This window comes from Melopsittacus undulatus, chromosome 3 (assembly GCF_012275295.1).
Source record: "Melopsittacus undulatus isolate bMelUnd1 chromosome 3, bMelUnd1.mat.Z, whole genome shotgun sequence".
Taxonomy (NCBI): Eukaryota; Metazoa; Chordata; class Aves; order Psittaciformes; family Psittaculidae; genus Melopsittacus; species Melopsittacus undulatus.
Genome location: NC_047529.1, coordinates 97,397,294 through 97,412,844, shown reverse-complemented (window position 1 = coordinate 97,412,844; position 15,551 = coordinate 97,397,294). Strand labels below are relative to the sequence as shown.

Below are 15,551 nucleotides of genomic sequence, written 5' to 3'. Positions count from 1 at the left end.
TCTGAGAAAAGTATTTGCTTGTACTTGAGGTGATTCAAAAGGAATTAGAAGCCAGTATTGGTTAGTAAAGAAATATGAAGCTGTCTCATTGAGAGGCATCTATAAAAACGTATGACATAAATTGCTAGAAGTTTGAAATAGAAGTTTTTGGTAGTTATCATATGTGGTACCCCTGATTATGGCTTTTTGTTTAAAAGAATATTATTTCAAGCTATAGCAGAATATGGGGAGTGTAAAAGATTAGCAAGTATAATTAGTCAAAATCACTGGTGCAGCAGTTCCCATATTTAAGCTCTTATCTCTTTAACCAGATAACAGCTGTCAGCTCTGTATATGCCAGCTTTGTATTCATATTTGTACATTATAAAAACCATTTACTTCTGAACTCTCAATATCTTGTAAAGAGCTTGGCACCCAGCAGCTCTCACATGGGCATATGATTGAAAAATAGAATGCTGTTAGTCCTTAGCAGTGCTGATTTATTGATATTGGGGTGCAGCTGTTCACTCGCCTGTAATGGTTCTGATTTGTAGGTTCATTTGTGCAGCTCCCACTTGCTACTTCGCCGGGCTGCAGTTGCATGTTTACGACAGCTTGCTCAGAGGGAAGCAGCAGAGGTTTGTGAATATGCCATGAGCTTAGTGAAAAATGCTGGAGAAAAGGAAAACAGTAGCATCAGTAAGTATTTCTTTCATGTGGCCTTTTTGTAACAGTTGAATGCACGTATATGTATGTGGGGGGGGGGAAACGCCCAACAACAGAAAAAAACCCTAAAACTGTCCCTTCCAGCTCAAATAACTTCTGGCTGCACTCATGCTTACTTCTTGAATTTCCCTTATAACTTCATTTGTTGGGTTTTTTTTTAAGTTTAGATTTGGAAGTTTTTTGCTTGGGTGTTGGGTGTTGATTTTTTGTTTGTTTTTTTTTTTGGGGGGGAGGTTCTGAAGTAATATTAGGTGTTATTTGCCTTTCTCATTATCATTTTGCAGATACAAATCCTTTTGCACCAGGAGCTGGTTCTCGGCGAGACACTCATTCCCGGCATCAGGGGATTAATATAACAGAGACAGGCCTTGAAGGTGTCCTTTTTGGAATGTTGGATCGGGAGACTGATCGGAAGCTGTGCTCAGATATCCATGATACTCTGGGACATATGCTTTCATCACTGGCAGTAGAAAACCTTTCTCACTGGCTAATGCTTTGTAAGGATGTACTTGCAGCTTCCAGTGGTAAGTATTCTGTGTTCTCTATTCACATAAAGGACAGTATGTCCTTAATATTAGCATTTTCTGGCAATATTTGTGTGTAGCTTCTCTTTTATCTTAGTTAAGATGTAGCTTGTGTATAGAACTTTGATTATAGTTCATTAAAACTTTCTTAGAAGAAATCATCAATGTTATATTAAGTTTTAGAACATTGATGTTAAGATTAAAAAGTTAACTTCCTTGAAGTAGGATTTCCAATGGAGCAGCAGTGTGATTATTACTCTGACTTTTCAGTATCTGAGCAGACATACTCTTTTTAGCCTTTTATATATCAGGATCATACTGAAAGAAGAGTGCTATATAAGCTCTGAGCTTTATTTGGTGAGGTTTTATGAGTTACTTGTGAGATGATGGGTTACCATGGTGATGAAACTTTTGCTTGTTGTTCAGCTTTGCAGATTTCTTTGCATAGATCTTGTCCTCTGAGACCTTATTCCTGTTTTTCTGCTTGTAGGATGCTTGTGACGCAGATTCTGCTCATTTCCTCTGCATTTATACTTGTTTATTGCCATACTGTGAGTTCATTGTGAAGCTCTTTCTAAATGTTGCCAGCTTTATGTTAACCGATGAGTAATGCTACCAATGATTTCTTTATGTAATGTATTTTCCATATATCAACCCAGTGAGAAGGATCTGGTTTCTCAAGTTTGAACTAGATAATCCTTTTCTTATTTCATGTGGAGTGGGTTCTAAAGTTTTTAACATGGTATTCAATCTATTATTTATTAATAGCAGAAATAATTTCAGAGAGAACCGTATTTAAATAAACTTGTCAGCAAGTTTGAGCAAGCAGCTTCACAGTGAACTCCTTTGATCCAGCTAACTGGTTTACGCACAAAATCTGATTTGCTTTTTAAACATAGATTTACAAATCAGACACATAAGGTCCTAGATGCCTTCCCAAAACACTCCTGTGAATTGGCATCATCCGTGTTTGATTTGCCATAACCTCTTTCTTTATTGAGTGTCTTTGCTCTTCAGCTGCTAAAATTTAGACCCCTTGCAGTGATTTCTACTTGTTCTCCTCTAATTATTGCCAGAGTCATTTTTGCCAGAATCTTGGCGTTTTGCTAATTTAGACCTTGCCACTGAGATTTTATGTTCTCATTTCTGAATAGTAGAAATGCATGTTTGGTGAGTTGTTTTGTTTTTTGTGGGTTTTTTTATGGTATGTTGTTGTGGGTTTTTTTTTAAAGCGATCCCTGAGGTAATTTCATTTTCTGAAATGAAGTCTCACAGCTACACTTAGAGAAGAGAGTTTTTTGAATGCTAAACACATTATGGGTGCCATAAACTGACTACTTGGCTGGATATCCATCCCGTGGCATGGAATTTTATAGTTTTGATCCCGTTTAACATGCACTCTAGCTTTCACTTGAAACAGGAGCGGAATAGTTCAAAGTCAAGCTTTGATTCTGAGGAGCCTGGTAATGTCATTACTTTGTTTATTGGCAATTTAATAGGTTCATTTTCAAAGCTGAGACATTTAGATATGGGATTCAGCTGTAGTTGCTATCTGAAGAATTAACATTACAGGAATTTATTTCATACCATTTAAGCCAAATAAAGGATAAGATAGCCCAGTTTAAAGGTGAAAAACATTTCTTTTACTGATTTTCCTATGCCTTTGAGACTTTTACAAATGTTATTTCAACAGAAGAATTAGTCTGTAAGGAAATCTTGAATATGTCCTTAGCTATCTTCTGTGGATTTTAAGAGTGGGATTTTTCTTTTTAATTGTTGTCTGTTGTAGACATGAGCACTGCAGCTCCTCTGGGAGGAGGGAAGGATGAAGAATCAGAGAAGAAGGATGAGATGGATGATGATACAATGTTTACCACCTTGGGTGAAGAGGATAAATCCAAGCCTTCTGTAGCACCTCGTTGGGCAACTCGTGTGTTTGCAGCAGATTGTCTGTGCCGAGTTATCATGCTGTGTGAGAATGCCAACAAGGCGCACTTTGATCTGGCACTGGCTCGTTCAGCCAGACTTAAAAACCCCAAAAGTAATTACAGAGTGTGCATGTCTTGGGTTTGGTTTTAATTTTTTATTTTATTTTATTTTCGACGTTTCTCTACAGTTTAAGTTTACACAACCAAGAAAAAAAAATTTAAAGTTATCCTTTCATTCAAATGGTTAAAACCAAAGGAAATAGTTGACAAAAGTTATTAAAACTGTAGTTGCATAACCACATAGTAGTTAACCATAGTATGAACACAAGTAATAAGGTTTGCTGGAGAATATAAATTCTCACAGATTGATCTGCTTGGAAAAAACTAAAGCCCTTAGATTTGCAAACCCTTTCTCTAGTCTCAAATGGAAGCAGTAAATGTCTAGCTAAGGGTGAGCTGGGAACAGTTTCTGAGTATAATGTAATGACAGCAATGAATTAGACTTCAGAGATAATTTTAGCATCCCCAGACCAAAGAGATGCTAGGAAAAAAAACAGAGATAAGGCCAGGTAATTATTGCTGTTGTTGCAGAGAGAGGGATGTGGGAGGGAGTTAGAATAACACAGGGACACAGCTGCTTTATAAAGTTAATTCTTTGGATATCTAATAAGCATGATGAATATTCACTTTTCAAGCTCACATTTTGAAGATGCGTTTGTGAGTTAGAGGATCAGAATTAAGAGGTCAGAGGTTACACAGCTTTGCGAAGGAATGTTTTTTCTAGCAGATAGTGGGAAGTTTCTGCCCTTGAGTTGACTGTGTGTATTTGTTCTGGTGCCTAGCGGTTGTTCGCTTTCACTCATGTAATGCTTACGAGGACTTCGTGTACATAGGATGAATATCGTGAATGTCCTAGAATGTGGTTGTCACTCTTTTCCAACATGCCTCTGAAAACTTTCAGCCACAAAATTAACTTTTCTTGAAAAAATTTGAAAGAATACTTTAAAATAGGTAGAGCTTTTATAATTTGTGGGTTTTGTTAGTCATCCAGGATATTATGTTTATAAATTTGTTGTATAGCATTTGAAAATACCTCTACGGTTGTACAGGTATTTTCAAATTTAGGCTAAGGAAAGAAATAAAATTGATAAATTGAGAAAAATAACCCTTTCAGAAATGTTACTGAGTTATGTATTGTTCTTTTCCATATGTTGTGTTTTGCTTGCGTACAGCCTTGGATGTGGCTTTTAAGAGCAGAACTAGAGGCATGCTCAGTTTTTAGGTGTTTAAACTTGGCGGCGTTTTCCACAATCAGCAGGGGTCGCTATAAGCATAGGACTGGAACAGGAATTGCCTTGAAGACTTTCTGTGGGATGGAGGGATCACTAAAATAAGCTTTACTTAAATATCCTACTCTCTGCTAAGATACATTATTCCTTGTACTAAGATGCTCTAATTCCTGTATATATTTCGTTTTAAATTTGTATTTAAGATTATCTTAGGAATTAAAGTTCTTCTATAATTTTTAAGGGGTGATTGGGAAGGAGGGAAGAAAAGTAAGTTACATTCCTCCTGCCTTTTCCCATAACCTAAATGTGGACCTTTGAAAAAGAATACATAAAATTTGTACGTGTCAATGAGGAAAACATTACAAATAGCCAACATGTCAGATAACTTTTAAGTTATCAAATAGTTCTTTCTGTTTTGTTCCTAAGATGACTTCCTGGTACTCCATCTCTCTGACCTTATTCGAATGGCATTCATGGCTGCGACTGATCACAGCAACCAGTTACGAATGGCTGGTCTTCAAGCTCTTGAAGATATTATCAAGAAATTTGCATCGGTTCCTGAGCCAGAGTTTCCTGGCCATGTGATACTGGAGCAGTATCAGGCTAATGTGAGACCTCCTTTATACATTCAGAAAATTGTCTGTTTATGCCAATATGCCAGTATTAGCTCTGTGAACTTTTTGTAACTTCGTAAGACCAATGAAGAGATTTTTGTGTGTATGAAAATGTACTGAAGAGACACTATTGCTATTTACATCTTCAAAATTTATTTGGCATATCTCCTCCTATGTATTGTAATTTAGTAGCTGACAAAAGTAAAAATTTGATAGCTATTAATTCTTGAAAGCCAAATATTACAAGTTACATTTAATTTTTTTCAAGGGTGGTATTTCATTTGTAGAATTAGGAACTGGAAAATTAACACTGATTCATTTGTAGATTTAATCTAATATATCTGTTTCACCATCTGGGAATTAATTAATATACTTCTGTTTAAATGAAAGCTACAAAAGTATAGGAATGGGAGGTGTGCAGTTGAAGATCTATTTGGGGGTATTATTGCTTTAGTTTGTTGCATAGATTAATCTCTTTTGTTTTCACTTTGTCTTTGGGATCTTTCTAAATACTTTCTTAATGCAGGCTTTCATCCTTTTTACTTCCTGCCTTTTTCTTCTTTTTCTTCTTCAGTGCTGTAGCTTCTGCATTTTTGACATGGTTCCTTTTGTTTCCAAAAAATTCTGCCTTATAATAGCTGCCAAAAAGGCTTTTCCTGCCAGTATTTGTCATTTGGCAATTTGTGCAAATCAGATGTTTATGGTTGGATTTGCATCACTTTTATTCTTTTGGACATCAGAAAGTCAACAGTGTCTTAAGCCTTAGCATAAATCTCACCTGTAATAGTTGAATGATTAAAAGGATACTCATTAACAAAAGGAAGATAATACCACAGATTGGACAAAGGTAGCTGAGGCTTAAAAAGGCAGTGGGCTAGCAGGAAAAAAATGGATTAGAACTTTGTTATTGCTTAAATACCATTGCAAATGTCTGTGAGACAGCATGTGTTTAGGGTGTAACTGTAATGCTAAAATTAACAATCTTATCTTGCTTGTTCTATATATGTGCTGAGCCTTACACAAGGTGAGATAAAGGATGTTGCATCACTGTTGTAGTTGGATTTCTAAGCTTTTCTTCTATCAACAGGTTGGAGCTGCTCTGAGGCCAGCTTTTTCCCAAGATACACCATCTGATATAACTGCAAAGGCCTGCCAGGTACCAGAGGAAGGTGTTCAGATAGCATAAGCCAAGGTGTTTTTTCCCCTTTTTGGAGCAAGTATGCAGAAAACAATTGGTAGCAAATGACTGGAAAATTTTGTAAAACTAAGCTGTGATGTATTTGCAACATCTGTTGAGTCTCCTAGTAATATATGTTGTTCCTCAGAAGTCCTTTTAGGGAGCTGTATCAGAAAATATTTAGTCTTTCTGAAACTAATTATGTCTGCATGTCAATTCTACATTTGTTTCTAAAAGAAAGAAAAAAGTAGTTCTGGCTTACTGAGGCCAGTAGCAGTGTATTCATTGAAATGACTTTCGATCTGATCAAGTATTTGGATTAGTGATAATTTACCTTTAATTACAAAACTTCCATTTTAATCTTTATCCTAGGTTAGATTTTAGATCTGAGCATTCTCATTACAGTCATAGTAAAAAACTCAGTGAAAATTCAGTGAAAGGTTTTTGTGTGTGTGTGTTTTTTCTTGTGTGTAGTCTTGTGTTACTGTAGCTTAAATTGGCTATGGGCAACATTATTGCAGTAGTATCTGGTATGTGGCAGATAAGTTAATACTGTAGTTTGAAGCAGCAGTTTAATTAGCTGTGCAAACATCAATTTTGAAATGATAACTTTGTGAGTTTTGTTTAGTAAATCTTGGTTCAGCAGGATTGTGGTTTTGTTTTATACTCTTAATTTCTACTGAAACTTGTAAGGATAGATCAAATAAGGCATAATTTGGTATCTATACATAGGAAAGAATATAGACATTTTGCCTTGCAAAACATCTGTGTGATTAAAACTAGATGAAGAGGCAGCTTGTGTGAAAACATGTAACATTCCTTATAATTTGTCAAAATCTTCCCTATTCCCAGCAGTTTGAAAGTGAATGTGTGGGTTCAATTCACTTACAGGATCAAATGGATGACAGTTACATTGTGTCCATTTAATTCAAATGAAAAATGTCTGTCCACCAAATCTCATATTGATTGTTCCAGATCTGGAGCTGCTGGTTCCAGATCAGAACCCGGTTGTTTATAAAATTTCATTTCCCTCATTTCTAGGTTTTCCCTTGACATTAATGATCTTGAAAGCTTTTATTAGTATGGAGCCTTAATATTTAATTTGAGGAGTGTGGGTTTTTAAAGATGTACTTTTATTGATTGAAGTTCCATTGTAATACGCTTTATAAATACAGTTTTTGTAAGCACTCACCTGAGTGTTTCTGTTATCATTGATGGGGACAGAAAAAAGAAAACCTTGGATATTTTTATATTAAGCAGGAAGAGAGCTTCTCAGGTTTTTGTGATGGTTGTTTTGGTGTTTGTTTTCTTACAGTTTTTGTGAGTTTTTTGGGGGATGATTATTTTTATTATTCATTATGTTGTTTGGGTTTTCTGTCAATTCTAAACTTTGTTGTTCAGGTATGTAGCGCTTGGATAGGAAGTGGGGTTGTAAGTGACCTGAATGATCTCCGCCGAGTTCACAACCTTCTTGTCTCTTCCCTGGATAAAGTGCAAGCAGGAAAGGGATCTTCTAGCCAGCTTTACCGAGAGAGTGCGACTACTATGGAAAAACTTGCAGTTCTGAAAGCATGGGCTGAGGTAAATGTTGACCATTAAGTCTTTAAAAGATTGAAAAAGTTCTGCGGCATAATAGCAGCCTCACACCTCACTGGCTGTTCTACCAGTGTGCCTTGCACCTGCCCTCCTCCTTGTCTTGCAGTTCCACTCCTGAGATGTTTTAATCTTTCCATCTTTCTCTGTTCCTTTTTCTGCCATTCTGTCAATCTATGCTTGCGATATGGCTTGATTGTTCTTTGTTTTACTGCACTTTTCTGTATCAAAGTATACACTCACACCCATGCATCAGATTTTTATTATCTACCCATCTTACTGCTCTTAAATTTAAAAATCCCCAAACCAAACAACCTTAAAATATATTCTGTAAAAAATATTGCAGTTAATTAACTAGGATTATTATAAACACTATTTGTCAAAGTGTTCATAATAAATTACATGCTTAATGTAGATACTGTTGGCAAATGGCTGGAATACTAACAATCTATTTACAAAAGACAGAGTTGGCACTATTTACGTTGCCTGGCTTCCTAAAATGTTACTCACATGCTGCAGAGCTCTATATATAATTATGCAAAATGGTATTTTGGTTTCTTTCAGTATAGTACTTAAAGATTTAGGTTTCTTTTTTTTTCATTACATTTTTATGGAAGTTACTTTTGAAATTACAAAGGAAAGTATTAACATTTCATACTGTAATTTTCAGCTTTCCTGTGGAGCATCTGCTGTGTGAAGACACTTCTGTTATATTTCTCTTCTAAAAAAATGCTAATTTTTACTGTATTTTTCTGATAGTTTTGCTTATTACCATATTTATGCAAGATTTTGAAAATCCTTTTATCCTCTCATAGCGTCTGTCAAAGGCGAACATATACATGTTCTTGTAATCATGTAATAACACTTAAAGCCCTTTTCATTTCTTTATGATACTTAATCTGCTCCCAGAAAGTGCCAATTACTCTAATTTATGTAGTAGCTCTTAATGTTGGTCAAAGAAATCTTTGCAGTAAGGATGCCCTGATTTAATGAAATAATTTATTTAAATCAATAAGTTTGTGTAGAGCAGCAGTAATTGACACTTTTTTAGGGGAAAAAGAACGTGTAGCCAGATTGTTTTAAGAAAGTGCCATTTATGCCCCTAAGTGTTATATACTGCTAGAAATAAAAGAAAAAAAATTTAAATAAAATGTATTTCAGGTATCTTTTCCCCAGTCATTTTCTGGTGAGTCTTCTGCCTGGAATCTATTACTTTCACATGGGAAAGGCTGCTGCTTTTTTTCTTTTTAGGATCTCACAGCACGTGCTTTAATGTCTGTTTTTCTTCTAGGTGTATGTTGTTGCCATGAAAATTAAGAAAGAAGCAGAGACCAAGCCAAAACGTGTTTTAAAGAGCACAGAGGAAGATGAAGATGACTTTGGTACTGTAGATGAGTTGCCACCAGACAGTTTGATAACACTTGTACAACCTGAGCTGCCTGCACTTAGTCGTCTCTGGTTAGCTGCACTTAAAGATTATGCTCTTTTAACTTTACCAGCTGAATTTGCTACCCAGCTTCCACCAGATGGTAAGCACTGGAATTACGCTGTGTTGTGAAAACCAGAAAGAAATCCTTATTTGGGACTGCAAAATTACTATCTAAATTATATGATATGAGGTTTTTTTACGCAAGTGATAAATTTCTGCCTCTGTGTATAGGAATGTGTGTTTGAAGTGTGAGTGTGCTTTTTTCCTTCAATTTGAAATTATTCTATGCTTTATCTGAATCACAGAGATCATTAAAATCATGTCTTTTTAGAATTAAGAATACTTCTACACCTCTTTGATACCAAATGCAAAAAGTTGTTTACTATAAGAACATAGCCCTTGAAATCAGAGTGTATCTATGTTTTATAGAACACTCAACTGAGTAAAATATGTGAAAAACACTGCAAGACCTGATGACTTTGCCTGCCTTTCTTGCTCTCCGGTTACTGTTCTGTCATGGCAATTGCACTTTCTTATGAACAATTAATGTTGCTCCTTCACAAGGAGAATTGGAATGCACTGTCACTAACCAGGATTGTATCTGAATATGTGCATGATCAAACACACCCAGAGTAAATAAGTTTAGAGAAAGTGGATTTTGTCTATTTCTTGCATACAGTTTCAGAATTTATCTTTGCTTTGCTAATTTAACAGGGGGAGCATTTTACACTCCAGAAACAATTGATACAGCTAGACTGCATTACCGAAACTCCTGGGCTCCCATATTACATGCGGTGGCGCTGTGGCTAAACAGTACAGGATTTAATGCTTCAGAGTCAACAGAAGAGACTGCTGCAGCAATGCCTAATTCACAGAAACGAGCTACATCCATTATGTTAAACCAGACACCTGGAACTCCACCTACCATGAAATCTTTGCCAGAGATAAACAAAGATCGAATGCACTTAATTTTGGGTAAGTCTTGCGAGTTTGGAGCTCAATAACAGCACATTCTGGTACAAAATGCTATGGGAATAAGAGAAGATAGTTTGTTTGAAATCTGGAAAGCTTAAAATGCATCATGTGTCCAGACACGAATGTTTTGCAGTATCTCTGCCTCCTCCTCTCCATATTTCTCTGCTTCCTGTCTTTATAGCTTTGACAGAATTGCTTCTTATTGTTCTGATTTTTTTTATAGACAAATTTTATATCTAGTTTATTTATGCAACTGGATCACATGAGTAGCAAATGTTCTATACTGTACTATAATTCAAATAGTAAAAAATGTTATGCTTCGAAGAAACAAAGCTGTAAGTTTAATTAAAATATACACCCTCATAAAACCAGAGTTCAGTAGAGACTCTTATTTGACAAGTTGCATAGCATAGCTTTTGCATCAGTTTTTCATCTGTGAGTAACACTCACTATTTCCCTTGGCTGTTATCTAACAGCTTTAAGAGGTGGATGTGATCACTTACTGTAAGGAATGCCAACAGTTAACTGAGATATACAGACATGTAAAACCAGAATGAAGTGTCATATGTATAATATGAATATTGCTTAATTTTTGAGGTTTAACATAATCTCAGTTATATTTACATTTAAAAGAGTTCAATAAAATAAAACTCAATTTACAATTGAAGGATACAGAAATCTGACTTAAAGATCTTTAGAACAAAGTATGGATTTCCGTTCAGTAGTCTAAGTTGCTTCCTGTCACTGTTTATTAATTTTCCTGCCAACTTTTGGAGAAGACATGATGCAGAAGAGAAGTCTAATACAATTCTGCTGTTTTTAATATATAAACTTTCCTTTCTTTAAAGGAAGAAGAATAGAGAAAAAACATGCATCTTTCTAAAGTTGTTAAGAACCTGCTGTACTTACAAAGAAATTTAAGAAAACAAACTTGATTTTATGATGATATGAACATTCTTTTTAATTATTGCTCCTTTCAGGTGTTAGTATACAGTTTCTGTGTTCCCCAAGACCTGAAGAGCCTGTTGAGCATGTTACATCTTGTTTACAAGCACTTCATACGTTATTGGATTCCCCTTGTGCCAGGATCCATATTGCAGAGGATCAGGTACTGTATACGCATGTTGAAACAGTCAGCTTTTCTAGGTCTTGGTCTTTCATCTGCAGTGATTACAAAAGCTGTAATTATTTTTATGTGAGAAAAATGTTTGCTCATCATAAGCAAGTGACATAACAATTAGGAATTGTTAAGTCCTAATTAATTTTTACGTGTGTTTTGTTCTACTGTAGCTCCTTGGTGTTGAACTCTTGAGTGTACTTCACCGACTCCTCCTGACCTGGGATCCTCCTTCAGTCCAGCTACTGGTTACAGGAGTTGTCCAGCAGATAGTAAGAGCAGCTCAAGATTATTTGCAGGAAAAAAGGAACACCCTAAGTAAGATTTTGAAAACACTGCTTGCTTTGCAGAGTAAATAAGCAACAGGTTTTCATACTGGAAAAGGAACTCACATACATTTAGAGTATGGTTACACTGAGGAAAGTGCTGTGTATTCCACAGATGCTTCTGATGTATTCATAATCTTACCTGCTGATTTCTTAACTCTTGCAGGATATTTTTCCTCTTCTGATCATTCTAGTGGTTACTCTTTTCATGTCATAGTTTTAGTTCCTTTTTCTTGAATGAGTGATAAAGATTATACCCAGCACACCACTTTAGGTCTTACTAATACATTGCTCAGTTTCATTGATATTTCTCTATTGACTGCCTCCCTAGCATTTTGTATACCTTTTTTCTGAAGTTTAATAATTCAGCTCCCAGTGTAGAGTCTTGTGGTGCCTCCCTGGCACAACTGGTTCATGAGGTGAATCAACTGCTACTGGAACTAGTGTGTAAAAGTTGCCTGCCTAGGAGATCTTGCCAGGAAGCAGAACAGACTTGCATCTAGGCTCTTACTTCACTGACATTCAGGGTGTGTCAGCAACCAGGAGCTCTGGGAACAGGGTGTGCAAACAGGAGCATGGCAGTTGGCATGGAAGGGCATGCTCATGCAGCTCAGAAGCACTGCTCAAGACATTACAAGACTGCTAGAATCAGCATAATGATGGCAGTGACATACAGCAAGACACAGTCTGCTGACTGAACAATCACCCCTGGCACATCAGAGGTCTAATGACTTGGCTGAGAAATTCACATAGAAGTCCTGATGTGACTGTCCTCCAGGTGGTTGTCTATGCAGCTAGGGCTGGAGGTGATGTTGGTCTCACCTGTGAGATGGGAGGGAAACACACATGAAGGTGAGCAGATTTGGTAGTGTCAGGAAGGCCAAATGGAAGAATGATGTGTTCTTCACAGAGATCCTGCAGGTGCAGGAGCCTGTGTGTCATAGAAGGAGGGACAGCCATAAGTTATGCTGCAGTGTGTCCCTGGAGGATGAGACTTGCACAGAGGTGGAGGCTGAAAGGTTGTAATTTCAGCAATAAAAGGCTTAATCTCCAGACATCCAGTTGGAGAACATTAGAGTGATCTGGCAAGAGGAGAGAAGAACAAGCTGTCAAAGTAGGTACTGGGCCAGCCATCCCACTTTGACAGGTCAGAACTGATACCACTAATAGGAAGTGAAAGGTGGTACAATTCTGTGGCAAACTCAATCTTGTTTGTCACAGGCTGCTTAACCAAGAAGAGGTGGGCAAAGCCATATTAAGTCAACTGGAAGAAGCTTTCCAGATGTGCTGGAAGGACAACACTGCAGGACGCTAACAAGCTGAAGCCTACAGAAGCATATGAGACACAATTTTTTTAATGCCAGATGTTGGACAGTCCAAATAATGGACGTGCTCAGTTGATGTGCACCTCACAAATTCAGAAGAATTTATTTGAAGGTTAGTGGTAGCTGTGGCTGTAGCAATCATGAGATGGTGGAGTTCCTGATCCTGACAGAAATGAAGAAAGCAAGTAGCAGAGCAAAAGCTTTGGTCTGACTTAGCAGACTTGGGCTTGTGGAAGGAGATTGCAGACAAGTTCTAGTGGCAAGCCTCTCAGAAGGGCAAAGGAGAGAGATCCAAATGTGCAGGATGACAAACAGGCATGGCAGGAAGCTGATTTGGCTGAATGGGAACTTCTGACTGAACTCAAATGTGTGATAAGGAATTGTATGGATAGTGGAAGCAGGGCAAACTGCCCTGGGAGACTACTGAAGACATCTGCTCAGGTATGGAGGGAAAAGGAAAGCCATGATTTGGCTGGAGCTGAGACTGGTGATGAATAAGTATAGCAAGAAGGACTTCTGTAGATCCACTGGCAGCAAAAAGATCAAGGAAATTTGGACCTGCTGCTGAATGGATTGAGTGATCTAATGACAAAACACATAGGGGAGGAAAAAACTGAGGCCACATTTTCATTGGTTAATGCTCTGGTGTCCCTGTGTCTAGTGAGCAAGTTTAAGAGAGGGAGTTGTGACCTACGGGAGATGAACATCAGGCTAGGAACTGCTTAGGTAAAAGTTGGACATAGGATGCATCTGATGGGATGCATCTGAGGGAGCTGGCTGATGACATGCAAAGGCTGCTTCAGTCATATCTGAAAAGCTGTGGTGCTCAAGAAGGTTTTCCAATGAATGGCAAAAATTAGATGCTATATCTGGCTTTGAGTAATGAAAGGCGTGAGGCAGTGTTTGGGATGCCATCTGCCAGTAAGCATACTGAATATGCTGAAATTAATTTAATTTTTTTTTTAGTAAATTCTCTTGGAAACCCCATTTCTGGGTATATGAAGTAGAAGAATGTGATTGGAAGTAGTGAGCACAGACTTGCCAAGGACAAATCACTTTCTGTGATTAAATAACTGGCTCTGAATAAAGGGGGTGTGGTGAATATTGTTAACCTTGACTTTTGCAAGGCTTTTGACCCACTATCCCATAGTATCACTGTCAGGAGAAATGTGGACTGAAAAGTTGGAGAGTTAACTGGCTGGACAGCTGTGCTTGAATGGAGTTGGGTGATTCAAGACTAACTGGCAGGAGGTTGCAATTGGTGTTCCTTAGAACAGTTTTGTATTGAGTCTGCCACTGTTAAACATCATCATCATTAACAACATGGATGATAGGACAGAACATATCCTCAGCACATTTGTGGATGATACCAACTTGTGCAAGTGGTGGAAACACTGGAGAGCGATGTTCCCTTTCAGGGGAATCTTGAGCTGCAGAATTGAGAACCTGTTGAAGTCTAGCAAAGAGAAATGCAAAATCCTGCATTTGGGATGGAATAACCTGTGCATTCATATAGGCTGGAGGGGGCTGACAGACTGTATAACAGGTTTGCCAGGTGAGCTGAACGTGAATCTGTGGTGTGCCTCTGCAATGCTGCAGACTGTTACTGGGCTGTGTTAGAAAAGCATGAATGGTAGATTAAGGGATACAATTATCCTTCCATTTGTTAGGATGCATCTGGAGCAATGTCTAGTTTTCTTTGTTGTTCTCCCTCATCTGGAGTAATACAAATGTTAACAAACTGAAGAAAGTCCAGTGGAGATCCACTGTGCTGCTTAAGGAGGTGAAGTGTGTGACATGAGAGGCTGAGAGAGATGAACTTGTTTAGTCTGCAGAAGAGAGAGTTAATACATGATAGAATAGCAATCCCCCTTCTTAAAGGAAATTTAAAGGGAAGACCAGTTTAGACTCTTCTGGAAGGTATACAGTAGAAGGACAAGAAGCAACAGATACAAGTTGCAGCAATGGAAATCCAGCTGGGATACAAGGAGAAAATTTGTCACCATGGGAGTGGTGAAGCAGTAGAACAGGTGCCCACGGATGTTGTGGCATCTGCCTGCTTGGAGGTACTTGGGATTGGACCAGCCCTGAGCAACCTGCACTAGCTTTCAAGTTGACCCCATTTTGAACAGGAGAATGGACTTGGGAGACTTATGGAGGTCCCTTTCAATTTAAATTTTTCTGAGATTCTCTGCTGAGTTGTTATACCTAAATCCTGTTCTGTTAACTTGGCCTTCACTGAGCTTTAGTAAAATTCATTCTTTTTATCCCTGCTTCTTCTCATATGATATTTGAGCTTTGATGTTTTGCTTAGGCTTTCCATCAGCGTATTCTGTTACCTTATTTCTACTATATGTAAGAATATCCTTCATATAAGGGTATTGGCATCAGTCTGAAAGCTGCTTTCTGAGGTACTTTTAGTAACTTCATCCTTTTAATGGAGCATCTCCCTGTTCAGTCATTGCTTTACCATTTCTTTAAAAATCTCACACTGGGTATATTGTTTCTATCTCTACCAAGTAAATAAGTTTCCAAGTGGCAACCTAACA

General features: G+C 37.5%; 1 protein-coding gene across 1 annotated transcript in view; it reads left to right on the top strand.

Moving 5' to 3' along the window:
* HEATR5B (HEAT repeat containing 5B) overlaps positions 1-15,551 on the top strand; it is a 55,849-nt gene that overhangs the window by 26,994 nt on the left and 13,304 nt on the right. The window contains exons 22-31 of the mRNA XM_034060602.1: positions 534-678; positions 990-1,229; positions 3,019-3,270; positions 4,873-5,054; positions 6,148-6,216; positions 7,639-7,818; positions 9,122-9,359; positions 9,974-10,234; positions 11,215-11,342; positions 11,525-11,669. Coding sequence (XP_033916493.1) covers positions 534-678; positions 990-1,229; positions 3,019-3,270; positions 4,873-5,054; positions 6,148-6,216; positions 7,639-7,818; positions 9,122-9,359; positions 9,974-10,234; positions 11,215-11,342; positions 11,525-11,669 — 1,840 coding nt within the window. The remainder of the gene's footprint in view (positions 1-533; positions 679-989; positions 1,230-3,018; positions 3,271-4,872; positions 5,055-6,147; positions 6,217-7,638; positions 7,819-9,121; positions 9,360-9,973; positions 10,235-11,214; positions 11,343-11,524; positions 11,670-15,551) is intronic.